The sequence below is a fragment of the Salvelinus fontinalis genome, chromosome 4 (genome assembly GCF_029448725.1).
Source record: "Salvelinus fontinalis isolate EN_2023a chromosome 4, ASM2944872v1, whole genome shotgun sequence".
Taxonomy (NCBI): domain Eukaryota; kingdom Metazoa; phylum Chordata; class Actinopteri; order Salmoniformes; family Salmonidae; genus Salvelinus; species Salvelinus fontinalis.
The window spans coordinates 23,982,398-24,009,102 of NC_074668.1; the positions used below are offsets into that span (position 1 = coordinate 23,982,398).

Here is a 26,705-nt window from a genome sequence, read left to right on the forward strand (position 1 = left end):
GGCGGGTTTGGCCGGTAGGGATACCCTTGTCTCAGTATGTAAAATGTAATAAAATGTATGCACTCTACTGTAAGTCGCTCTGGATAAGAGCGTCTGCTAAATGACTAAAATGTAAATGTAAATGTATTCGTCACCTGCGCCGAACACAACAGGTATTACAGTGAAATGCTTACTTCCAGGCTCTAACCAACAGTGTAAAAAAGGTATTAGGTGAACAATAGTAAGTAAAGAAATAAAAACAGTAAAAAAAGACAGTGAAAAATAACAGTAGCGAGGCTATAAACAGTAGCGAGGCTATAACCAGTAGCGAGGCTATAAACAGTAGCGAGGCTATAACAGTAGCGAGGCTATAAACAGTAGCGAGGCTATAACAGTAGCGAGGCTATAAACAGTAGCGAGGCTATAACAGTAGCGAGGCTATAAACAGTAGCGAGGCTATAACCAGTAGCGAGGCTATAAACAGTAGCGAGGCTATAACAGTAGCGAGGCTATAAACAGTAGCGAGGCTATAAACAGTAGCGAGGCTATAAACAGTAGCGAGGCTATAAACAGTAGCGAGGCTATAACAGTAGCGAGGCTATAAAAGTAGCGAGGCTATAACCAGTAGCGAGGCTATAACAGTAGCGAGGCTATAAACAGTAGCGAGGCTATAACAGTAGCGAGGCTATAAAAGTAGCGAGGCTATAACCAGTAGCGAGGCTATAAACAGTAGCGAGGCTATAACAGTAGCGAGGCTATAAACAGTAACGAGGCTATAACAGTAGCGAGGCTATAAACAGTAGCGAGGCTATAACAGTAGCGAGGCTATAAAAGTAGCGAGGCTATAACCAGTAGCGAGGCTATAACAGTAGCGAGGCTATAAACAGTAGCGAGGCTATAACAGTAGCGAGGCTATAACAGTAGCGAGGCTATGACCAGTAGCGAGGCTATAAACAGGCACCGGTTAGTCGGGCTGATTGATGTATGTACATGTAGATATAGTTAACTATGCATATATGATAAACAGAGAGTAGCAGTAGCGTAAAAGAGGGTGGGGGGCACACAATGCAAATAGTCCGGGTAGCCATTTGATTACCTGTTCAGGAGTCTTATGGCTTGGGGGTAAAAACTGTTGAGAAGCTTTTTTGTCCTAGACTTGGCACTCCGGTACCGCTTGCCATGCGGTAGTAGAGAGAACAGTCTATGACTGGGGTGGCAGGGGTCTTTGACAATTTTTAGGGTCTTCCTCTGACACCGCCTGGTGTAGAGGTCCTGGATGGCAGGCAGCTTAGCCCCAGTGATGTACTGGGCCGTACGCACTACCCTCTGTAGTGCCTTGCGGTCGGAGGCCGAGCAATTTCCGTACCAGGCAGTGATGCAACCAGTCAGGATGCTCTCGATGGTGCAGCTGTAGTACCTTTTGAGGATCTGAGGACCCATGCCAAATCTTTTTAGTTTCCTGAGGGGGAATAGGCTTTGTCGTGCCCTTTTCACGACTGGCTTGGTGTGTTTAGACCTTTCTAGTTTGTTGGTGATGTGGACAGCAAGGAACTTGAAGATCTCAACCTGCTCCACTGCAGCCCCTTCGATGAGAATGGGGGAGTGCTCGGTCCTCCTTTTCCTGTAGTCCATAATCATCTCCTTAGTCTTGGTTACGTTGAGGGATAGGTTGTTATTCTGGCACCACCCGGCCAGGTCTCTTACTTCCTCCCTATAGGCTGTCTCGTCGTTGTCGGTGATCAGTTACGCACAGACATGACAGACACACGGTGACATGGAGCTCCGAGACACGCTAATTACAAACAAACAAATCATTACTATAAACAGCAAGTGTTCATGTCCACCTGAACATCGCATCCATTTGGAGGATTGCAAACGGGTAAATTACTGAATTGAATGAAACCAAAATGCATCAATAACTTGACCAAACATTTCCTTGATGCATGCTTAACCTTGTGCACAGTAAAAAGGCCCAGTCATGATCCTGGCAAAATAGGTTAAGAACAACAATATACTGTATACGTTGTGGAGAAATGAATGACAAATAACTGCATATGGGGAAAACCAGCACTCGAAAACCCTTCTCTGTATTTAGGGTTTTCAGTAGTTAGCTTCACCCAGGGTTGGCTCCATGTGAACTACAATTCCGATACTGTGCTTTAACGTTTAAAAACGTCAATAATCAACACTTTCAAAGCGGTTTTTGAAACATACGCTGATATGCCGCTCATCTTTCATATCAGCAAGAAAGAGTCTTTCAAATAAAAATATACACTTACTGTAGCAGTTTTGCACAGATTCACAAGCTGTGTGCCTCCAGTTGACGAACTACACCAGATATGCTTACACACAGGTGTTCGGACTACGCTAGCAATGTAACATGAAGATATGGCCCAGTGGGAACACTAACTAAAGCCTATAAAGGTGTGTCGTAATTGAACCTTTTGGTTTTTGAAAATGATTTCTTGCTGATTTGAAAGATATGTTCCTTATGTTCCCAAAACCGTTCCACAAGAAATGCGTGTTAACGTTGAGACCGAGCATCAGGGCTTTTAACTAAACTCTCCCGACCAGAAGATACTATCGTCAATAGGGATTAAAGTTAGTCTATGAATGGGTTAGGGGAATACATGAACGCAGCAAACAATTTGTAAGTGGTTTTAAATAATGTGTTCATGACTGAATCCGCTTCATCATATCTAGGCCTACCTCCCTCATTATGCAACTGACATGATCAGTCAATCACTCTTTCACTTCCTTCCCTCCTTCCCTCCTTCCCTCTCTCTATGCATCCTTCCCTTGCTGCATGACACTTACTGTTACCCTCTGTTGTACATGATCATATTACCTCTGCACCACCATGGCCTCACACACTTACCCTCACCATATGGCTCCTGTTGATCATATTACCTCTGCACCACCATGGCCTCACACACTTACCCTCACCATATGGCTCCTGTTGATCATATTACCTCTGCACCACCATGGCCTCACACACTTACCCTCACCATATGGCTCCTGTTGATCATATTACCTCTGCACCACCATGGCCTCACACACTTATCCTCACCATATGGCTCCTGTTGATCATATTACCTCTGCACCACCATGGCCTCACACACTTACCCTCACCATATGGCTCCTGTTGATCATATTACCTCTGCACCACCATGGCCTCACACACTTACCGTCCCCATATGGCACCTGTTGATCACATTACCTCTGCACCACCATGGCCTCACACACTTACCCTCACCATATGGCTCCTGTTGAAAAGGAATATACGTCTCTCAAACCCGTTTTGAATTTGATTTACAGTATGTTGAGACCCAAAATGTTTGTATTACACATATTCCCAATTGTCGTTGTTTTTGAGTTGAGTACAGTACCAAGAGGTTGTTCAATAGGTTGTACTGTGTTTCCATTAATGGGGACTGCAGGGGTAGAGCTGAAGCCGTGGGTTAGCTTGTGTTCCCCAGCCTGTAGCCTGTAGCTTGGTTAATGTGATTAACTTTAGCATTGGCCCTGCTGGAGTTATGGAGCTGGTTGCCAGAGCTGAGCAGCTAATCAGTATGTGCACTGATGGTGGTAGACAAAATATGCCCTGGAGGGGATCCTTTAATCCCTGAACTCACAGGAATACTAGAGCAAAAGGTGAAAGATTTGTGGAATAAGTAGTTCTCTCTCTCTATAGGAGGACATGGTTATTATAATGTAGAAACTACAACAGTAGGAATCATAAATTGACTTGGTCAAGGTAATATGCACAGGTACACCCTCTGGACTACAGCATGCTGTTCTTATGAGTTATTTCGGAGATGAGGTTCCTAAAGAAATACTGAAAGACTTTTACAGTATTTCGATGACAGGTTTGAGAGCTCTGTTGAGCATGCCTCTTATCCCTGTGGAGGGAAGAGAACGCTTAAGAGCCAGTATGTTATTATGATTGTGTGCTGATTGTGCCAAGGTTGCAGAGGTTTTAGAGGTTAAAGATGCGGCCCTTCTTTGTCAACACACAATGGGCTGCAGCGGAGGAGACTCAAGCTGCATAGTATAGGCTGCTGCTGAAGCCCTCACAGCCCCAGGCTATAGTGGTCAGTCGGGTGACAGGAGGATTAGCGAAGGGACCACACACTGGAGCTCCATTCTTTTCTATTCTCTGGGACTGTCCCATTCTTAGCTAAAACACAAGTGTTTCAGAATTGTCATTGAAGTTTTAGCCAATCTTTTTCTTATAGTATGTTTTTAGCACTGTTTATTGAAGATTTTTTCTTTTAATGGTTGCTCACAATGTAAAGAGCTTTGTGATTTATGTATGTAAATGAAAAGCGCTCTACAAAATGCAATTTATTATTCATATTTATTATTAATATGATTTATTATAATAACTGTTGACAATGTATGGAGTGAGAATGAGTTTAAATGAGTTAATTCTTGTTTGTGCCAACCATGTTTTGGGTTATACTTATAATGTGCTTGTAATTACTGCAATTCAGTGCTGTGTGTTGGTGTGTGTGTGTGTGTGTGTGTGTGTGTGTGTGTGTGTGTGTGTGTGTGTGTGTGTGTGTGTGTGTGTGTGTGTCTGAGCCTGGCATATGTGACTGTGTCTGTGAGTCTGAGCTGGGTATGTGTGTCTGCCTGTGTCTGTGCTGGTGCAGTGTGTTTGCTCGAGGGACACCATATGCCAGTGTGTTCAGTCGAGGGTACAGGGGGCGGCTAGCGTGTGTCGGGTCAGGGGTCTACAGCTGTTGATAGCAGGGTGGTGTGCTGACACGAGCGGGGTGGGGGTGTACTATAATGGTGGTGGTGGGGGTTTATATAGTATACTGACAGGGCGCTAGTGTGTTGTGTTTGAATGATGGCTTGTCATTGAGTGTGTAAGTGAGAAGTGGACTGGCGTCTAGACCAGGGAAGAATGACGGCCCCCTCTCATTGTCAGTCATTGGTCTAGACCTCTGAGGTATAAAAATAACTGGATACTGTCCAAGATGTCTGACCTTTATTTCCAAGGAAATCTACTCATGTTCGCTTACACCGATTCATGGACTGTCTATATTCGGGTTGCATCCGGTTTATATGGACCAACATCACATGCACACTAATGCTCAGTGCACACAGGGAGCAGCGCGAGCAGCAACGACGTCATCGCGTAATCCAAAAATATGGCAGGCATGGGAGGAATATAAAATGTGTATATCTTTGGCTCTGAGTGATGTAAAAAAAGAAATCGGCTTCCGTGACATTTATTTGAATAATTCTATGGATGTTTTGTGCACAAATAAGTGTCTTATTAGGAATGTACTAATCTGACTTCTCTATGTGGCCGTCTATGGAAATTGTCTCTCTGTGCCGGGCGTCAGTTAAAGGGAAAGGGGATACCTAGTCAGTTGCACAACTAAATACATTCAACTGAAATGTGTCTTCCACATTTAACCCCACCCCTCTGAATCAGAGAGGTGCGAAGCAAAACTGTTGAAACCGTGCTTCTAGACCAGAACCCTGGCCCTTTGGTCTAGACCCAGTGCACAGCATAGATGGTATGGCACTGATGGACTAGGCACAGAAATGGTCTCACTTCATAGTCCACATGAGCAATTAGTGGCTACAGCAAGAGCTACAACACATAACCTAAAGTACGTGTACACCTGCTCGTTGAACATCTCATTCCAAAATCATGGGCAGTAATATGGAGTTTGCTGCTATAACAGCCTCCACTCTTCTGGGAAGGCTTTCCACTAGATGTTGGAACATTGCTGCGGGGACTTGCTTTCCATTCAGCCTCAAGAGCGTTAGTGAGGTCGGGCACTGATGTTGGGCGATTAGTCCTGGCTCGCAGTCGGCGTTCTAACATGGAACCCAAACCGGCTGCACGCGTGCACCATCGTGCATTAATTTATTTTGTCCCCCCATACCAAACGCGATCACGACACGCAGGTTAAAATATCAAAACAAACTCTGAACCAATTATATTAATTTGGGGACAGGTCGAAAAGCATTAAACATTTATGCCAATTTAGCGAGTTAGCTTGCACTTGCTAGCTGATTTGTCCTATTTAGCTAGCTTGCTGTTGCTAGCTAATTTGTCCTGGGATATAAACATTGAGTTGTTATTTTACCTGAAATGCACAAGGTCCTCTAATCCGCCAATTAATCCACACATAAAACGGTCAACCGAATCATTTCTAGTTATCTCTCTTCCTTCCAGGCTTTTTCTTCTCCTGACTTTATATTGCGATTGGCAACTTTCATAAATTAGGTGCATTACTGCCACTAACCTCATTCGTCTTTCAGTCACCCATGTGGGTATAACCAATGAGGAGATTGCACGTGGGTACATGCTTCTATAAACCAATGAGGAGATGGGAGAGGCAGGACTTGCAGCGCGATCTGCATCAGAAATAGAACTGATTTCTATTTTAGCCCTTGGCAACGCAGACGCTTGTCGGCGCGCGCAAGCAGTGTGGATGCAATAATTGAATAACATAGATTTCAAAATGTATTTTGCAATGCTCACGCACGCGACGTGAGTGGTGTGGTCAGCCTGTAATTTATCCCAAAAGTGTTTGATGGGTTTGAGGTCAGGGCTCTGTGCAGGCCAGTTCTTCCACACCGATCTCAACAAACAATTTCTGTATGGAGCTCGCTTTGTGCACGTGGGCATTGTCATGCTGAAACAGAAAAGGGCCTTCCCCAAATTGTTGCCACAAAGTTGGAAGCACAGAATCATCTAGAATGTAATTGTATGCTGTAACGTTAAGATTTCCCTTCACTGGAACTAAGGGGCCTAGCCAGAACCATGAAAAACAGCCCCAGACTATTAGTCCTCTCCCACCAAACTTTACAGTTGGCACTATGCATTCGGCAGGTAGCGTTCTCCTGCCATCCGCCAAACCCAGATTTGTCCGTCAGACTGCCAGATGGTGAATCGTAATTCATCACTCCAGAGAACACGTTTCCAATTCTCCAGAGTCCAATGGCGGCGTCTTTTACACCACTCCAGCCAACGCTTAACATTGCGCATGGTGATCGTAGGCTTGTATGCCGCTGCTCGGCCATGGAAACCCATTTCATGAAACTCCCGACGAACAGTTCTTCTGCTGACGTTGCTTCCAGTGGCCGTTTGGAACTCGGTAGTGAGTGTTGCAACCGAGGACAGATGATTTTTACACACTACCGCTTCAGCGCTCTGCGGTCCCGTTCTGTGAGCTTGTGTGGCCTACCACTTCACCGCTGAGCCATTGTTGCTCCTAGACGTTTCCACTTTACACTAACAGCACTTACAGTTGACCAGGGCAGCTCCAGCAGGGCAGAAATTTGACAAACTGACTTGTTGGAAAGGTTTTATCCTATGACGGTGCCATGTTGAAAGTCACTGAGCTCTTCAGTAAGGCCATTCTACTGCCAATGTTTGTCTATGGAGATTGCATGACTGTGTGCTCGATTTTATACACCTGTCAGCAACGGGTGTGGCTGAAATAGCGAAATCCACTAATTTGAAGGGGTGTCCACATACTTTTGTATGCATAGTGTATCTAGTGATATCTGATTGTCCTTCTGTCTTCACGTCTCTTTTGTTTTTCAGGCTTCTATGGTGACCATCCCTTGGAAGTTGAACAAAATGATGTCATAGGTGAGTTTACTTGTATTTTAACATCATGATAGGACAAATACACGTCTAACCACTATTATTAGTGATAAAGTCATTCATGTATTTTCCTGTTCTTCCGTAAATTTTCAGTTGAAGATTTTAGTTTGGAGTTTATTGTGAGTGGTGATATTAATTACACACATCATCTAATGTCAGGTTTGTAACATTCACCCAGCAGCAATACGTTGGGATGGCAGTAAAATTGTCTCAATGAGGCTCTCTAGTGGTGAGATAGAATAATACATGTACTGGTCCTCGGTGTAGGGCAGGGGTGTCAAACTCGTTCCATGGGGGGCCAAGTGTATGCAGGGTTTTGTTTTTTTCTTTCAATTAAGACAGAGACAGCCAGGTGAAGGGAGTTCCTTACTAATTAGTGACCTTAATCAATGAAGTACAAGGGAGGAGCGAAAACCCACAGACACTCGGCCCTTCATGGAATGAGTTTGACACGTGGTGTAAGGAGTTACCTAGCCAGGATGCCACTATTCCCCCAGTTTCTGAATAAACATTAATCAATGTCAATATTGTGTTCAATGTAACCCATAGTTTAGGATACGTGGATTTAACAAGACAACACTGTACTAGACCTACAGTTGAAGTCGGGAGTTTACATACACCTTAGCCACATACATTTAAACTCTGTTTTTCACAATTCCTGACATTTAATCCTAGTAAAAATTCCCTGTCCTAGGTCAGTTAGGAACACCACTTTATTTTAAGAATGTAAAATGTCAGAATAATAGCAAAGAGAATGATTTATTTCAGCTTTTATTTCTTTCATCCCATTCCCAGTGGGTCAGAAGTTTACATACACTCAATTAGTATTTGGTAGCATTGCCTTTACATTGTTTAACTTGGATCAAACGTTTCGGGTAGCCTTCCACAAGCTTCCCACAATAAGTTGGGTGAATTTTTGCCTATTCCTCCTGACAGAGCTGGTGTAACCGAGTCAGGTTTGTAGGCCTCCTTACTCGCACACGCTTTTTCAGTTCTGCCCACAAATGTTCTATAGGATTGAGGTCAGGGCTTTGTGATGGCCACTCCAATACCTTGACTTTGTTGTCCTTAAGCCATTTTGCCACAACTTTGGAAGTATGCTTGGTGTCATTGTCCATTTGGAAGACCCCTTTGCGACCAAGCTTTAACTTCCTGGCTGATGTCTTGAGATGTTGCTTCAATATATCCACAGAATTTTCCTTTCTCATGGTGCCATCTATTTTGTGAAGTGCACCAGTCCCTCCTGCAGCAAAGCACCCCCACAACATGATGCTGCCACTCCTGTTCTTCACGGTTGGGATGGTGTTCTTCGGCTTGCAAGCCTGCCCCTTTTTCCTCCAAACATAACGATGGTCATTATGGCCAAACAGTTCAATTTTTGTTTCATCAGACCAGAGGACATTTCTCCAAAAAGTATGATCTTTGTCCCCATGTGCAGTTGCAAATCGTAGTCTGGCTTTTTTATGGCGGTTTTGGAGCAGTGGATTCTTCCTTGCTGAGCAGCCTTTCAGGTTATGTCGATATAGGACTCATTTTTCTGTGGATATAGATACTTTTGTATCTGTTTCCTCCAGAATCTTCACAAGGTACTTTGCTGTTGTTCTGGGATTGATTTGCACTTTTCGCACCAAAGTACGTTCATCTCTTGGAGACAGAAAGCGTCTCCTTCCTGAGCGGTATGATAGCTGCGTGGTCCCATGGTGTTTATACTTGCGTACTATTGTTTGTACAGATGAATGTGGTACCTTCAGGCATTTGGAAATTGCTCCCAAGGATGAACTAGACTTGTGGAGGTCTACAATTTATTTTCTGAGGTCTTGGCTGATTTCTTTTGATTTTCCCATCATGTCAAGCAAAGAGGCACTGAGTTTGAAGGTAGGCCTTGAAATACATCCACAGGTACACCTCCAATTGACTCAAATGATGTCAATTAGCCTATCAGAAGCTTTTAAAGCCATGACATCCTTTTCTGGAATTTTCCAAGCTGTTTAAAGGCACAGTCAACTTAGTGTATGTCAACTTCTGACCCACTGGAATTGTGATACAGTGAATTCTAAGTGAAATAATCTGTCTGTAAACAATTGTTGGAAAGAATTACCTGTGTCATGCACAAAGTAGATGTCCTATCCGACTTGCCAAAACTATAGTTTGTTAGAACTAGTTTTAATGACTCCAACCTAAGTGTACGAAACTTCCGACTTCAACTGTAACATTTACGCGGATTTTTTTTTTTATGTCAATAGGAAAAATAAAAATAATAACTCATAGCAATCCTTTAACTGGACCACAAAAAATATGAAATACTTAGGATGGTTAATAAGTGACAACAAACAACAGATATATAAAGATGATTCCATTACTTAACAACATTAAAGCAGATCTAATTCAATTGAATGATCTTCCCATAAATCTTACCTCTTTAGAATAGCACGGCTGCTAAAGTTTTGTACTTATTTTTGGTAATACCAATTACCCCACCGAAGACTTTCTTTAAAAAAGTATACTCGGTCATAACAGACTTTATATGAACAAATAAAATTCATAAAATAAAAATGAAAGTTTTACATCTTCCTAAGTCTTGCTACCCAAGGATTTTATTTGCGACATATAGTTCAATGCACTAAAGAGGAACATTTGGTACATAAGATGCGCATGCTCATCCCCAGAATCTTTTGACGTGTCTGTTTTCAAAGGATAAAACTAAGAACATGAACAACTTCCTAGTTAAGAACACTACAACAATGTGGAAGAAAATGTTTTCAAAAATAACCAATATCACTCCCTAAAAACACAACCTTATGGAATAATCCTTGGATAGCTTTTCAGAATTCACTGATAAATTGGTCCACATGGAAATATAAACTGTAAATAACTTGGTGACAGGAAGTACATTTATTTCCATGAGAGAATTACAAATTAATTTTGGACTGACCAATGTAGATAGTTTCAAATACATGCAACTTAAAAGTTACATATCACAACATTTAGATTTGACATATTTTGGACATCAGAGCAACCTTGAGGGAATGTTATTTGAGTCAGAAAAGGATGTTCATATGATAGGATAGAGTTTACAAAGACTTACAGAGAGACTATCCAACTGGCAATCTCTTAGAAAAAAATATAAACTATTGTAACCAAGACTTAAAAACAACTGGATGTTGGCACAAGATGGAGGGAAAGTTGGAGCATAACTGACGAAATTACAGTAAACGAAAATGTACGCTTAATCCAGTATAAACTAATGTATAGAATTTATTATACAAGAGACAAAATTAATAAATTCTACAGCACAAATGCAGAACTTCTTAAGTGAAAAACTAATAATCACTCAATAATGCTTTTTGGGAATGCTATGGTCTGGAAGTTGTGGGTGGAGCTAGAAAGTTTGCTGTCAGAAGTATTACAATGTAAACATACTTTTAATCCATCTGTCTGCATATTTCAAGACATGGGGGTGTAGTGAGATACCCAAATGGGCTGGACAATTCTGTTCTCATCTTGAAAAAACATATTCTAAAAACTTGGAAATCAATCAATCCGCCATCATCAACACAATGGAATATTATTATTTATTATTTAAATATTGAAATGGCATGGGTGACCGAGAAAAACAAATTGATACAAAGTCCAAGTGAAAAAAACAATAGGGATGGGGGTGTGAGCTTGCGGGTCTGGGCAGATGAGATCTAGTCATTGTTTGTGTGCATCTGTACATTTTTGTTCCTATGTATAAGTTTGTATATGGAGTAAAAAATAATAATACAATGAAGAAAAATATATTTATATGAAACGAAAAAAAACATGGTTCATGTGGCCTTTTTTACTAGTGCAAATATCTCAGTTTGCCGGCATCCCAGTTCCCCCTGAAATGTAAAATGTCTACCTATGTCCAGCTCTCCACCATTCCAAGTTCAGGAGAAAATAATTGATAAAGTTTTTGCAGTTCCTCTTGCCTTTCCCATTACTGGATTGGCATAATAAGCATGTCTTCAATGTAGCATGTGACTCCTTCCATCTCCACCAGGGGGACAAGTTCAACTGAAAATAGAACAGAAGCTGGCCCACAACATGGTCACTGTTTGTGTACAGCCTCTGTCTCACAGATACAGCAAGATATGGGATGGAATTGAATATTTGCAGAGAATAGTCTCAATGTGTCCATTGAACAGATAAATGTTACACACATACACTTACACACATACAGTAAATTAAACACCTGCCCAGTTTTGTAAGGGATATAGTCAGGCATTTCTCAGTCCCCCCTAAGACTGTGTTTGTGTGTTTGTTGGCTACTGTGGTACCATGTGGTTGCAGGCCCTCTCTCCTCTCACTGTGGGGCAACAGGCTGGTGGAGGGGGCATGGGGCAGGGGTGGGGGGTTTGTCCAATGTTAAGGTCCAGGTTCAGGTGAAGTTCATTTGAGATGCTCCCTTCACTTCGTCCTGGCTGTGGAGCCAGGTGGCACCATCCAGAGGTCAGAGGTTAAACTCAGTTCAGAAACGTCTGACCTCGCTGTGACTCCATGCTGACCTGATTGTTGCAGCTCTCCTGTGGACTGGACTTTCTCAGCAGCCTCTGTGTCGTGGCCTCTATGAACCTGTGGGAGTCAGTAATAAGTGGAAGGAAGCTTGGGGGAACTATTAAACCTGTGCACAGAGAAAGACTGGCATTGTTGCCCCCTATGGGAGGAGGCATGGATTTATGAGGCAAAACCTGATTGGATTGTAAACTTGAGGAGGCAGGATCAGAGAGTACCCATGGACAACACTACTCTCCCTTGGCCTATTCAAGTCCCAGGATGCCTCGTGCATGGAGTGGGCAGGGGTAATGTGGGGGTCAAGAGGCTGTAGAGGGTAGAGGGGGGTGCTGAAGCAGGGCTCCCTGAGCTTGTAAATGCTGTGACAGGGATGTGAATCCAGAGACCCCCATTCAGGGACCAAAACACAGGTCAGGGGGCAAATAGCTGAGTTGGCAACAGCTGTTTTCAACACTATGCAATAGATGAAGTCCTAATCTTGCCACCACTCAGTCCCCTAAAACAGCAGAGAATTAGAAACTGTGATCTCTCTATTTCCTTGTAAAAGCTGCCGTCGTCATCTATGTGTACCTGTAATTGTTGGTGTCAAGCTTTCTTGTAGATAATTATTGTATATGTGGAATTGTGTAGTCATATTGCCTCAATTTGTTAGAGCAGATAAAGAATGGTTAATGACGTTTTATTGAAAAGGTGGAAAAGTGGTTGTTCCTTTCTGATGGGAAAGTGTTTACAACCATGAGCTTGTCATGGGTGGGTACCTCACATGTCACTCAAAGCAGCAGGGATGGCTCCACCCCCTGGTCACCTCTACTCTGACCTGCCTCTGTCCAAGGGTCCAAACCACCACCCCCCTCGCCCTCTGTACTCGGCCCAATGGACACAGTTGACTAATCACTGCTGATTCAGCCATTTCGGAGGTTATCAGGTGCTTAGAGTTTCTCCCTCTGTCCTATGGTCAATCATTACCAGGTGTCCATTCATTACCGTGAAATTGGGACAGGAGAACTTTCAGTGTTTAACTTTGCCCTGAAAGGGTGCAACTGATTTGTCAGTTGGTCGCATTGATCATTACACTATCACTCATTGTAGCTACTTCAATATAGCTTAGAGATGAAGGATCAGATAGGTATTTAATTTGGCAATATCCATGATAAGGATGAAATACATTGTATAATTTATTTTATAGCTGTTGAAGCAGAATATTAAACTGTGCTATGTAGGATCAGTAGTGGCTTTAAGTAGTTGTCCTCCCTGAAGACGAGGAAAGATTATGAAAGATCCCTGAATCTCACAGGGACAGATGTTCTTAGCTTTAAGACTGCGAGACAGCGTCCCTGAGGATTTAGGTGCCATCCTGACAGTGCATTTAAGTAAGACCTACCTATTTATGTCTCCACTTAATCTGAGCTGCCTGTTCTGTCAGCTCACTGTGCCATCCCAGTGGTTTCCACGGATACCTGTGTTTGTATGGTAATGTCAGCCCCCAGTACTGGCGTGACTAGTTGGATTATGAGTGAGAGGGTTCAGCAAGTGGGATGTAGCCTAGTGTTACAGCTTAGACCTGACTTGTTGTTCTACTCTCAGAGCAAGGTGCTCTGCTTACCTCAGGAGCTGCAACTGGGGTTTTGTGTCCATTTCATGGTTGTATTGTTACATGATGGCTTTTGTCATTCATCAACCCCTCGATGGTTTGATGTGACATCACATCACAGTGCAGGAACAACCTAAATATATTTAATAAGATAATAATACTATATGTTTGACTCATTATTTGATATTTTGGAAAATACAATTTCTATTATATCTTTAGGTGGGCATAAAAAACACGTAATTTTATTGATTTGTAGTGCATTGTTTTCAGTACATTACACGGTCTGTCCACCAATGTGTAATGTGGAGTTCTATCCACAAGGGGGTAGTAGTCACATAACATTGTTTTCACAGGATCTATGACTCCAAGTTGTGTAGGTTGGACTTGGTGAGCTCAAAACTCTTATGGAAATACTTGGCCCTGTCCCAAAACATGTTTTTCCTTTGTCCTCACATAACTGGGATAAAGTTTGATGTTCTTTTCCAAAAGTAATTTAGGAACAGACGTTTGTCATTTCCATATGTTTAGTTCATATCAGAATACAGCCCAACCCTTACTGTTGTTTCTGATTCATTCCTTATTCCTTTGAATTACATCCCTTCATGAAATGGAGTTCATTTAAGTGAGCAGTGTATTTGGAAGTGAGGTATTCTTATGTGAAATCTGTGTGCTGAAGTACAGAAAGAGTAAGTGAAAGAGTAAGTGAAAGTAAATGTAGCTAGGTGAATTTCACTTTTGTGGGATTGTTTCTGCACTTGATTGTTGAGCATCTATTTTTCCTCTCACACATTGAGCTTGTGTTATCTTTAAAATACGGCCATTTTGTGTTAGAAGTCTTTTACAAGTGCACCATAATTGAAATAATGTATCTTTGTCAATGTAATGTATGTTTGTGCCAGCCATTTTACTCAGCAGTCTTGGTGTGAATGTGTAAAGCATCTGAGTGCAGACCTCTGTTCCATCTCTTCATTTTCACATTTAATAACTTGTGATCAGCCCAGATTTGATTAATTCCCAATTTTGTTTCACCTCGGCTTGATGCAACTTGCGTTGGCGTGAGACTGGGGGTGTGTTTCCAGGTCAACCAGAAGTGGGTCATGCTGTTCCCAGTGTCAGTCCCTATAACTTCACTGTGTGTGATGACAAAGCTCAACTCCAGCGGGATAAACAGGCAGGCCTTTGTGTGCGTGACTAATGTATGTCATAAACTGTCCCTTCTGAGTAGAGACAGTCTACTCTACTTACAGTACACCAGCCTCTGTTGACAGTGCATTCACTGTAATTCAAATCAAATTTTATTAGTCACATGCGTGGAATACAACAGGCGTAGAACTTACAGTGAAATGCTCACTTACAAGTCCCAAACCAACAATGCAGTAAAAAAAAATACGGATAAGAATAAGAAATGAAAGCAACAAGTAATTAAAGAGCAGCAGTAAAATATAGAGACTATATACAGGGGGGTACCGGTACAGAGTCAATGTGTGGGGGCACCGGTCAGTTGAGGTAATATGTACATGTAGGTAGAGTTATTGAAGTGACAGTGCATAGATGAGGGGGGGGGGGCAATGCAAATAGTCTGGGTAGCCATTTGATTAGGTGTTCAAGAGTCTTATGGCTTGGGGGTAGAAGCTGTTTAGAAGCCTCTTGGACTTAGACTTGGCGCTCTGATACCGCTTGTTGTGCAGTAGCAGAGAGAACATGCTATAACTAGGGTGGCTGGAGTCCTTGACAATTTTTAGGGACTTCCTCTGATACCGCCTAGTATAGAAGTCCTGGATGGCAGGAAGCTTGGCCCCAGTGATGTACTGGGCCGTTCGCGCTACCCTCTGTAGTGCCTTGCGGTCGGAAGCCGAGCAGTTGCCATACCAGGCAGTGATGCAACCAGTCAGAATGCTGTCGATGGTGCAGCTGTAGAACCTTTTGAGGATCTGAGGACCCATGCCAAATCTTTTCAGTCTCCTGAGAGGGAATAGGTTTTGTCGTACCCTCTTCACGACTGCCTTGATGTGCTTGAACCATGTTAGTTTGTTGGTGATGTGGACACCAAGGAACTTGAAGCTCTCAATCTGCTCCACTGCAGCCCCGTCAAAGAGAATGGGGGCGTGCTCGGTCCTCTTTTTCCTGTAGTCCACAATCATCTCCTTTGTCTTGATCACGTTAAGGTAGAGGTTGTTGTCCTGGCACCCCATGGCCAGGTCTCTGACCTCCTCCCTATAGGCTGTCTCGTCGTTGTCGGTGATCAGGCTTACCACTGTAGTGTCATCGGCAAACTTAATGATAGTGTTGGAGTCGTGCCTGGCCGTGCAGTCATGTGTGAACAAGGAGTACAGGAGGGGACTGAGCATGCACCCCTGAGGGGCCCCTGTGTTGAGGATCAGCGTGGCCGATGTGTTGTTACCTACCCTTACCACCTGGGGGCGGCCTATCAGGAAGTTCAGGATCCTGTTGCAGAGGGAGGTGTTTAGTCCCAGGGTCTTTAGCTTAGTGATGAGCTTTGATGGCACTATGGTGTTGAACGCTGAGCTGTAGTCAATGGATAGCATTCTCACATAGGTGTTCCTTTTGTACAGGTGGAAAAGGGCAGTGTGGAGGGCAATAGAGATGGCATCATCTGTGGATCTGTTGGGGCGGTATGCAAATTGGAGTGGGTCTAGGGTTTCTGTGATGAACAGCCTTTCAAAGCACCTTATGGCTACAGATGCGAGTGCTATGGGTCGGTAGTCATTTTGGTAGGTTACCTTAGTGTTCTTGGGCACAAGAACTATGGTGGTCTGCTTAAAATATGTTGGTATTACAGACTCGGACAGGGAGAGGTTGAAAATGTCAGTGAAGACACTTGCCAGGTGGTCAGCACATGCTCGCAGTACACGTCCTGGTAATGCGTCTGGCCCTGCGGCCCGGTGAATGTTGACCTGTTTAAAGGTCTTACTCACACAGAGCGTGATCACACAGTCTTCTGGAACAGCTGGTGCTCTCATGCATGTTTCAATGTTATTTGCCTCGAAGCGAGCATAGAAGTAGTTTAGCTCTTCTGGTAGGCTTGTGCCACTGGGCAGCTCTCTGCTGTGTTTCCATTTGTAGTTTGAAATGATTTGCAAGCTCTGCCACATCCGACGAGCATCAAAGCCGGTGTAGTACGATTCGATTTTAGTCCTGTATTGATGCTTTGCCTGTTTAATGGTTCGTCGGAGGGCATTGCGGGATTTCTTATAAGCTCCTGGGTTAGAGTCCAACCCCTTGATAGCGGCAGCTCTAGCCTTTAGCTCAGTGCGGATGTTGCCTGTAATCCATGGCTTCTGGTTGGGGTATGTACGTACGGTCACTGTGGGGACAACATCATCGATGCACTTATTGATGAAGCTAATGACTGATGTGGTGTACTCCTCAATGCCATCGGAGGAATCCCGGAACATATTCCAGTCTGTGCTAGCAAAACAGTCCTGTAGCTTAGCATCTGCTTCATCTGACCACTTTTTTATTGATCTAGTCACTGGTGCTTCCTCCTTTAATTTTTGCTTGTACGCAGGAATCAGAAGGATAGAATTATGGTCAGATTTGCCAAATGGAGGGCGAGGGAGAGCTTTGTATGTGTGTCTGTATGTGGAGTAAAGTTGGTCCAGAGTTTTCCCCCCTCTGGTTGCACATTTAACATGCCAATAGAAATTTGGTAAAACAAATTTAACTTTCCCTGCATTAAAGTCCCCTTCTACTAGGAGTGCCGCCTTTGGGTGAGCGTTTTCTTGTTTGCTTATGGTGGAATACAGCTCATTCAATGCTGTCTTAGTGCCAGCCTCTGACTGTGGTGGTATGTAAACAGCTATGAAAAATACAGGTGAAAACTCTCTAGGTAGATAATGAGGTCTACAGCTTATCATGAAATACTCTACCTCAGGCGTGCAATAGCTTAGATATCATGCACCAGCTGTTATTTACAAAAATACATAGTCCGCCGCCCCTTGTCTTACCAGACGTCGCTGTTCTATCCTGCCGGTGCAGCGTATAATCAGCCAGCTGTATGTTGATAGTGTCGTCATTCAGCCACGACTCCGTGAAGCATAAGATATTACATTTTTCAATGTCTAGTTGGTAATTTTATTCTCAGAAGGCAGCTCGCCCTCTGGCCCCTTTTCCTCCGCCTCCTCCTCACGCAAATCACAGGGATCTGGGCCTGTTCCCAAGACGGCAGCAGTATATCGTTCGCATCGGGCTCGTCAGACTCGTTAAGGAAAAAAACGATTCTGCCAGTCCGTGGTGAGTAATTGCAGTCCTGATGTCCAGAGGTTATTTTTGGTCATAAGAGACGGTAGCGGCAACATTATGTACAAAATAAGTTACAAACAACGCAAATAAATGAAAAAAAACATAATTGGTTGGGGACACGTAAAACGTCTGCCTTCTTCTCCGGCGCCATTTTGGTGTGTGTAATGTGTATCCCATATTTTTATACAGTGAGAGGCATTTTATTTTCAATAAATAATTTGCCACACTGTTATTAGGGTACATAAAAGGTGGACAGAGTGAAATAATGTACTATAGAGTTGCCATAGTGGTGTGCTATGTGTTTTAAAAGCCAGTTGAGAGAGGAGAAACCCAGGCTGGTTTCCATTGTTCCCCAGACATTTTCCCACTGTAAATAAATGATCAAATATGCATTGGGTCTGGCCTGGCTGGAAAACATCAACGTGTTTGAGATTTCCCAGCATGTTAACATAACCTTACAGGGCAATTACTGGCATATTATTTCCATATGTCTCCTCCAATTACAGAAAGAAAATGGGAAATTAACTTTCCAAGAATTAAGCATGCTGATTGTTTCACTTTTTATTTGAGAAGGTTGACTTGAACCGAAACTGAAAAAATGTGTGAAAAAGTGTTGCTCTGTTTCAGCCCTGTGATTGTTCTTGCTACTGTGAATTTGCTGAGTTTAAACTCTATTTCAGGCTCTTTTGTTTTGGCATAATGAAAGCGTGAACACTCCCAACGGTTTGGTGAGTGCTGCAGCCGGCCTTCTAATACTGGAGCTCTCTTCTTGGCCACTGGTCTCTGAAAAGAGATTCTTTATCTCAAAGGAACTTCCTGGTTTAAATAAAGGTTACATTAAAAAAGGAACTTCCTGGTTTAAATAAAGGTTACATTAAAAAAGGAACTTCCCGGTTTAAATAAAGGTTACATTAAAAAAGGAACTTCCTGGTTTAAATAAAGGTTACATTAAAAAAGGAACTTCCTGGTTTAAATAAATGTTACATTAAAAAAGGAACTTCCTGGTTTAAATAAAGGTTACGTTAAAAAAGGAACTTCTTGGTTTAAATAAAGGTTACATTAAAAAGCGAACTTCCTGGTTTAAATAAAGGTTACGTTAAAAAAGGAACTTCCTGGTTTAAATAAAGGTTACGTTAAAAAAGGAACTTCCTGGTTTAAATAAAGGTTACATTAAAAAAGGAACAAAAGTGTCCACTAAACAATCAATCCTGTGAAATAGGATCTCACGGTCCTCAGCTTCTCTGTACAGAAGCTCTAATCATTATGAAATGAATTATGAAGTACTGGCCAATTCTATGGAAACAGATTTGTGCTGAGATCTGTCACTTAAAAAGTATGCCAAACAAACACCATTAATTTAAAAGTTTAACAAACCATACAGCTCTATGCACAAGGACAACTTTTAACAATTTACACTGACCATTTTACAAAAACACATTTACTGGAAGTAGTGCTGTCCCCGACAAAAAATCGATTGGTTGAAATGTGAAAATGTATCTTTCCATATATAGACACAACCTTGTAAGGGTGCGTGCTGGTGGCAGGGAAGTCAGGCGCAGGAGATCGAACTTGGTATAAAACGGAGCAGTTTAATAAGTGCTCAAAAACTCTGAAAACCAAAATATAGAAAATAATACAAGTTCTTGCAAAACCCGTCACACCAGAACATATCTTGCACATAGCTTACAAACAAACAATCACCGACAAGGACAATGAGGGGAACAGAGGGTTAAATACACAACATATAATGAATGGGATTGGAACCAGGTATGATACAAGACAAGACAAAACCAAAGGAAAATGAAAAGAGGATCAGCGATGGCTAGAAGGTCGGCGACTTCGACCACCAAACGCCGCCCGAACTGACTGAAAAATTATCTTACCAAAAGCCCTCACTTGTTTAGGAAAAAGATTCTCTATTCCCTCAACTCTTGCTCTCTTTACTTGACACGTATGCATCGCAGGGCACGTGACCAATAGGGCCTGACATATAACATATTATAATCACATTAGTAAATTGGTTAACAAACTCCAGCGGGGCTGGAGGGGGAGGAAATCCACTCTCAGCCCACCTGAGGAGGTCCAGTTGGTACCGCAAAAAGATCTTTGGGTGATCAACATATCACCAGGGCCTCTCAGGATGCCCAAGTGTTAGACCAGAATAAAGGACTCTCTTTCTCACCTTCTAATAAGATGGCACCTTTTGCATGAAAAGTTGACACTTTCAAATTTGTTCGCCAATTACATTTAAATAATTTATTCTGTGCTAATAGGCAACCATTGTGTAATAGCAATGCAGTGTTTAGAAACTATAATGCATCTGGTATTTCTGATGTGCCTTATGCTAATTTGAGTACCTCTGCTCTCACCTACAGTAGGCTGATAGAACAGGATTTTGCTAAATTGGCCCGCAACACTCCTAAACAAGCAGTTAGTCTCAGTAATGATGATCAAAATGCTTTGAAGGAACTGAAAGACAAATGCTGTTAAGGGAGTGAGGTCTATGCTCAACTTTCTGACCCTAAGTTCTATGTCCCTCTCCGTTCCAACCCCACAGGTAGAATAAAAGAGGATATAGATTGCTTCCTTGATAACGCTCTTTCAGTGGGAAACGGAGAAGGACTTTCTCATTATGCCACACTGATAACGGAAACAGAGAAGGACTTTCTCATTATGCCACACTGACAACGGAAACGGAGAAGGACTTTCTTATTATGCCACACTGACAACGGAAACGGAGAAGGACTTTCTCATTATGCCACACTGACAACGGAAACGGAGGACTTTATCATTATGCCACACTGACAACGGAAACGAAGAAGAACTTTGTCATTATGCCACACAACCAGCCTGTCCAGTTTATTATGGCCTACCGACAATACATCAAAGCGTGGATAAACCTCCTTTACGTCCCATAGTGTAAGGTAACAGTAGCCCTATTGAACCCCTGTCTCAGTATGTTGATTTGTGCCAGTATTGCCAGCCTTTTTAGGAGATACCAGGGATGTGCTTAAGATCATCAATAACTATAGATGCCACACTGAAAGCATCTTGGTTACACTTGACGTTCAGTCTCTCTACACTAATATCCCACATGACGCAGGCCTACGAGCGCTCTCTCACTATCTCAACACTAGACTGGAAGGTATCTTACCTCCTCTAACTTTATTTTGTTGCTCACTGAAAAAGCCCTCACATCAAATTATTTCCAATATGCGGGCAGTTTCTACAAACAGAGAGCCGGATTCACTCCAATCTATGTAAATGTATTTATGGGACACTGGGAGGAGACCTTCATTTATGATTTCCAGAAAAAAACACATTTTCAGAATGTCACACTTTAGAAAAGATACATTGACGACAACTATTGGTATGGAATGGGGCTGACGCTCTCCTATCAGAGTTCATTTCTTATATTCATTTATCTGACCCCAATCTCAAATTCACAGCAGGGAGTTGGGAGAAAGTAGACTTCTTGGATCTTACAATCCACAAAAATAAAGAAAACAAGTTGGAGTAGGAATAGACTTTTACGCCCAGACAGTAACCACCCAGTACACCTTAAGCGGAACATACCAGTGGGTCAATTACTAAGACTTTGACATAACTGTAGTATAGATGTAGATTTCAAGTGCAAAGTTAATGATATGCTCACCAGGTTCCTGCAAAGCGGGTATGATAAGGGTGTCATTGAACAGGCTTATACTCTTGCTAGAGAGACTGAAGGTTAAAGCCTACTCACTGGCACTAATAGAAACCAGGACAAAACACCCCCACGTGCTTGTTTTTGCCCGCTCACCGGGTTGTGCCGTGAGCGCAATCTAGACGAGTTCGTTACACACAGCTGATTGAATGTTAACTAAACCACAGAGAGGCATTATGGCAGTACTCCTTAGACACTGTGGATCCAAGGGGCTAAACGATTCACAGACACCCAAATATCACCTATGTATATTTTGACAAGGCCTATTGATTAACGAGACACACTATTTATCTTATTATTTTGCGCTATAATTTGTAATTTACCATACGACTTATTATCATTATAATTTTGTTACTTAGATTTTTTTTTAATTTCACCTTTATTTAACCAGGTAGGCCAGTTGAGAACAAGTTCTCATTTACAACTGCGACCTGGCCAAGATAAAGCAAAGCAGTGGACACAAACAACACGGAGTTACACATGGAATAAACACACGTACAATCAATAACACAATAGAAAAGTCTATATCCAGTGTGTGGAAATGTAGTAAGATTAGGGAGGTAAGGCAATAAATAGGCCATAGTGATGAAATAATTACAATTTAGCAATTAAACACTGGAGTGATAGATGTGCAGAAGATGAATGTGCAAGTAGAGATACTGGGGTTCAAAGGAGCAAAAAAATAAATAACAATATGGGAATGAGGTAGTTGGGTGGGCTATTTACAGATGGGCTATGTACAGGTGCAATGATCGGTAAGCTGCTCTGACAGCTGATGCTTAAAGTTAGTGAGGGAGATATAAGACTCCAGCTTCAGTGATTTTTGCAATTTGTTCCAGTCATTGGCAGCAGAGAACACGTCTAAATTCACTGGAAGGAAAGGCGGCCAAAGGAGGAGTTGGCTTTGGGGATGACCAGTGAAATATACCCGCTGGAGCACATGCTACGGGTAGGTGCTGCTATGGTGACCAGTGAGCTGAGATAAGGCAGGGATTTACCTAGCAAAGACTTATAGATGACCTGGAGCCAGTGAGTTTGGCGACGAATATGAAGCGAGTGCCAGCCAACGAGAGAATACAGGTCGCAGTAAATGGGGCTTTGGTGACAAAACAGATGGCACTGTGATAGACTACATCCAATTTTCTGAGTAGAGTGTTGGAGGCTATTTAGGATAGTCAGTTTTACAAGGGTATGTTTGGCAGCATGAGTGAAGGATGCTTTGTTGCGAAATAGAAAGCCGATTCTAGATTTGATTTTGGATTGGAAATGTTTAATATGAGTTTGGAAGGAGAGTTTACAGTCTAACCAGACACCTAGGTATTTGTAGTTGTCCACATATTCTAAGTCAGAACCGTCCAGAGTAGTGATGCTAGATGGGCGGGCAGCGATCGGATGAAGAGCATGCATTTAGTTTTACTTGCATTTAAGAGCAGTTGGAGGCCACGGAAAGTGTGTTGCATGGCATTCAAACTCGTCTGGAGGTTTGTTAACACAGTGTCCAACGAAGGGCCAGAAGTAGAATCTCAGATGATACGAAAGAGAGGTTGAATAGGCTAGTAATAAGGGTTGCAACAATTGCGGCGGATAATTTTAGAAAGAGAGGGTCCAGATTGTCTAGTCCAGCTGATTTGTAGGGATCCAGATTTTGCAGGTCTTTCAGAACATCAGCTCTCTGGATTTGGGTGAAGGAGAAATAGGGGAGGCTTTGGCAAGTTGCTGTGGGGGCTGCAGAGCTGTTGACTGGGGTAGGGGTAGCCAGGTGGAAAGCATGACCAGCCGTAGACAAATGCTTATTGACATTCTCGATTATCGTAGATTTATTGGTGGTGACAGTTTCCTAGCCTCAGTGCAGTGGGCAGCTGGGAGGAGGTGCTCTTATTCTCCCTGGACTTTACAGTGTCCCAGAACTTTTTGGAGTTTGTGCTACAGGATGCAAATTTCTGTTTGAAAAAGCTAGCTTTTGCTTTCCTAACTGCCTGTGTATATTGGTTCCTAACTTCCCTGAAAAGTTGCATATCGCGGGGGCTATTCGATGCTAATGCAGTACGCCACATGTTGTTTTTGTGCTGGTCAAGGGCAGTCAGGTCTGGAGTGAACCAAGGGCTATATCTATTCTTATTTTAAAAAAATTGAATGGGGCATGCTTATTTAAGATGGTGAGGAAAGCACTTTTAAAGAAATACCAGGCATCCTCTACTGACGGAATGAGGTCAATATCCTTCCACGATACCCGGGCCAGGTCGATTAGAAAGGCCTGCTCGCTGAAGTGTTTTAGGGAGCGTTTGACAGTGATGAGGGGTGATCGTTTGACCGCGGACCCATTACGGACGCAGGCAATGAGGTAGTGATCGCTGAGATGCTGGTTGAAGACAGCAGAGGTGTATTTAGAGGGCAGGTTGGTCAGGGTGATATCTATGAAGGTGCCCGTGTTTACGGATTTAGTGTTTACCTGGTAGGTTCCATGATAATGAGATTGAAGGCATCTCTCTTAGATTGTAGGATGGCCGGGGTGTTAAGCATATCCCAGTTTAGGTCACCTAACAGTACAAACTCTGAAGATAAATGGGGGCAATTCATTCACATATGGTGTCCAGGGCACAGCTGGGAGCTGAGGGGGGTCTATAACAAGCGGCAACAGTGAGAGACTTATTTCTGGAAAGGTGGATTTTTAAAAGTAGAAGCTCGAACTGTTTGGGCACAGACCTGGATAGTAAGACAGAACTCTGCAGGCTATCTCTGCAGTAGATTGCAACGCCACCCCCTTTGGCAGTTCTATCTTGGCGGAAAAGGTTGTAGTTGGGGATGGAAATGTCAGAATTTTGTGTGTCCTTCCTTAGCCAGGATTCAGACAAGGCTAGGACATCAGGGTTGGCAGAGTGTGCTAAAGCAGTGAATAAACAAACTTAGGGAGGAGGCTTCTGATGTTAACATGCATGAACCCAACGCTTTTAAGTTAACAAATGATAGCGTCTGGGGAATAGGGGTGGAACTGGGGCCTCAGAGCCTGGGTTAACCTCTACATCACCAGAGGAACCGAGGAGGAGTAGGATAAGGGTACAGCTATAGGCTGTAAGAACTGGTCGTCTAGTGCGTTGGGGACAGAGAGTAAAAGGAGCAGATCTCTGGGCGTGGTAGAATAGATTCAAGGCATAATGTACAGACAAGGGTATGGTAGGATGTGAGTACAGTGGAGGTAAACCTAGGCGTTGAGTGACGATGAGAGAGGTTTCGTCTGTGGAGGCACCAGTTAACCCAGGTGAGTTCTCCGCATGTGTGTGGGGTGGGACAAAGGAGCTATCTAAGGCATTTTGATTGAGATTGAGGGCTTTACAGTGAAATAAAACAGTAAGAACTAGCCAAGATAGCAGTAGACAAGGCTAATTGACATTAGAGAGAGGCATAAAGCAATCACAGGTGTTGATCAGGAGAGCTAAGACAACAACGGGTAAATGGCGATGAATGGGCAGATCGGGGCAGTTCGGTACATACAGGACCTGAGTTCGAGGCTGGGGCTGACAGGTAAACAAAATGAGGTACCGTGTTATTGAAACAGTCCAGGGGGCATCAGCTCTGTAGCTGAGTGATCATAGGGTCAAAAGAGCAGCAATAGGTGAGTCAGGGTGCCGTTGTCACTACTACGCTAGGCGAGCAGGGGACACAGCGTTCAGAAAAGCTAGCGGGCCGGGGCTAGTAGATGGTTGTAACAGAATAGCCTGTTGAGACCACATCGGGCGATCACATCGGCAGTCCAGTCATGATGGATAGGCGGGGCTCCATGTCGACAATAAAGGGTCCAGGTCAATTGGCAAAGGAGCTATTGTTGCCCTAGAATGTGCTAGTATATGGGCCTAGCTCGAGGCTAGCTCAAGGCTAGCTGGTGCTTGCTTTTGGTTAGGGGCGTTAGCTAACAGTAGCCACTCGTTTGCAGCTAGCTAGCTGCAATGATCCGGTGTAATGATCCAGAGCGGCAGGAATCCGGTGATATGGTAGAGAGAAGCAGTCCGATATGATCTGGGTTGATATCGCGCTGTGCAGACTGGCAGGTGCTAACAAAGACTAGTAGCTAGTTAGCTGGCTTGCTCCTGATGGAAGTTCCAGTTATAAGGAATAAAAATAGCAGATCCGTACCAAATTTGGTGAGGAGGGTTGCTGGAAAGTATATTTAGTTCGTAGATAGAAAGTGAGATTTAGATATATACGAAAAATACTGTCTATTTACACGGGATAAGACACAGGATAAGACAAAGACCGATACACACGTCCTACTGCAACGCCATCTTGGATTAATTGATTCATCTTGGATTATATTGTTGTCTCACAATGAGACACTAGGCCAAAGGGGGGCAAAGTACGGCCCACGGGCTGTATCCGCCCCGCCGGGCACTTCAATCCGGCCCGCGGAGACAATCTCCCATATGGACTCGGGAGAGGCGAAGGTTGAGAGCTGTGCATCCTCCGAAACACAACCCAACCAAGCCGCACTGCTTCTTGACATAATGCCCGCTTAACACGAAAGCCAGCCACACCAATATGTCAGAGGAAACACCGTACACCTGGCAACAGTGTCAGCGTGCAGGAGCCGCCACAGGAGTCGCTAGAACGCGATGGGACATGGAAATCTCGGCCTGCCAAACCATCTCCTAACCTGGACAACGCTGGGCCAATTATGTGCCGCCTCATGGGTCTCCCAGTCACGGCCAGCTGTGACACAGCCTGGGATCGAACCCGGGTCTGTAGTGCCTTAGACAGCTGCGTCACTCGGGAGGCCCCCACAAATGGATTTTAACAAACAATTGGTCTCCCAAAAAATGGTGCCCTCCTTTGAATTTCAAAATCCCGATGTGGCCCTCGAACCAAAAAGTTTGCCCACCCTGCGTTAGGCTATAAATAGCTAAGTGCTAAGTGCAATGGTCAGGTCACTCTGAGGAAGATGTCAAGCGTCAGTCACCTGTCCGCATCCTGTACAATGGATTAAAGTGAGCAAT

At 43.3% G+C, this 26,705-nt stretch overlaps 1 protein-coding gene across 1 annotated transcript in view; it reads left to right on the forward strand.

The window, feature by feature from the left end:
• The window catches only part of LOC129853422 (nuclear receptor subfamily 6 group A member 1-A-like), a 129,636-nt gene that overhangs the window by 18,930 nt on the left and 84,001 nt on the right, over positions 1-26,705 (forward strand). Inside the window, exon 2 of the mRNA XM_055919446.1 lies at positions 7,562-7,609. Within this exon, the coding sequence (XP_055775421.1) occupies positions 7,562-7,609 (48 nt within the window). The remainder of the gene's footprint in view (positions 1-7,561; positions 7,610-26,705) is intronic.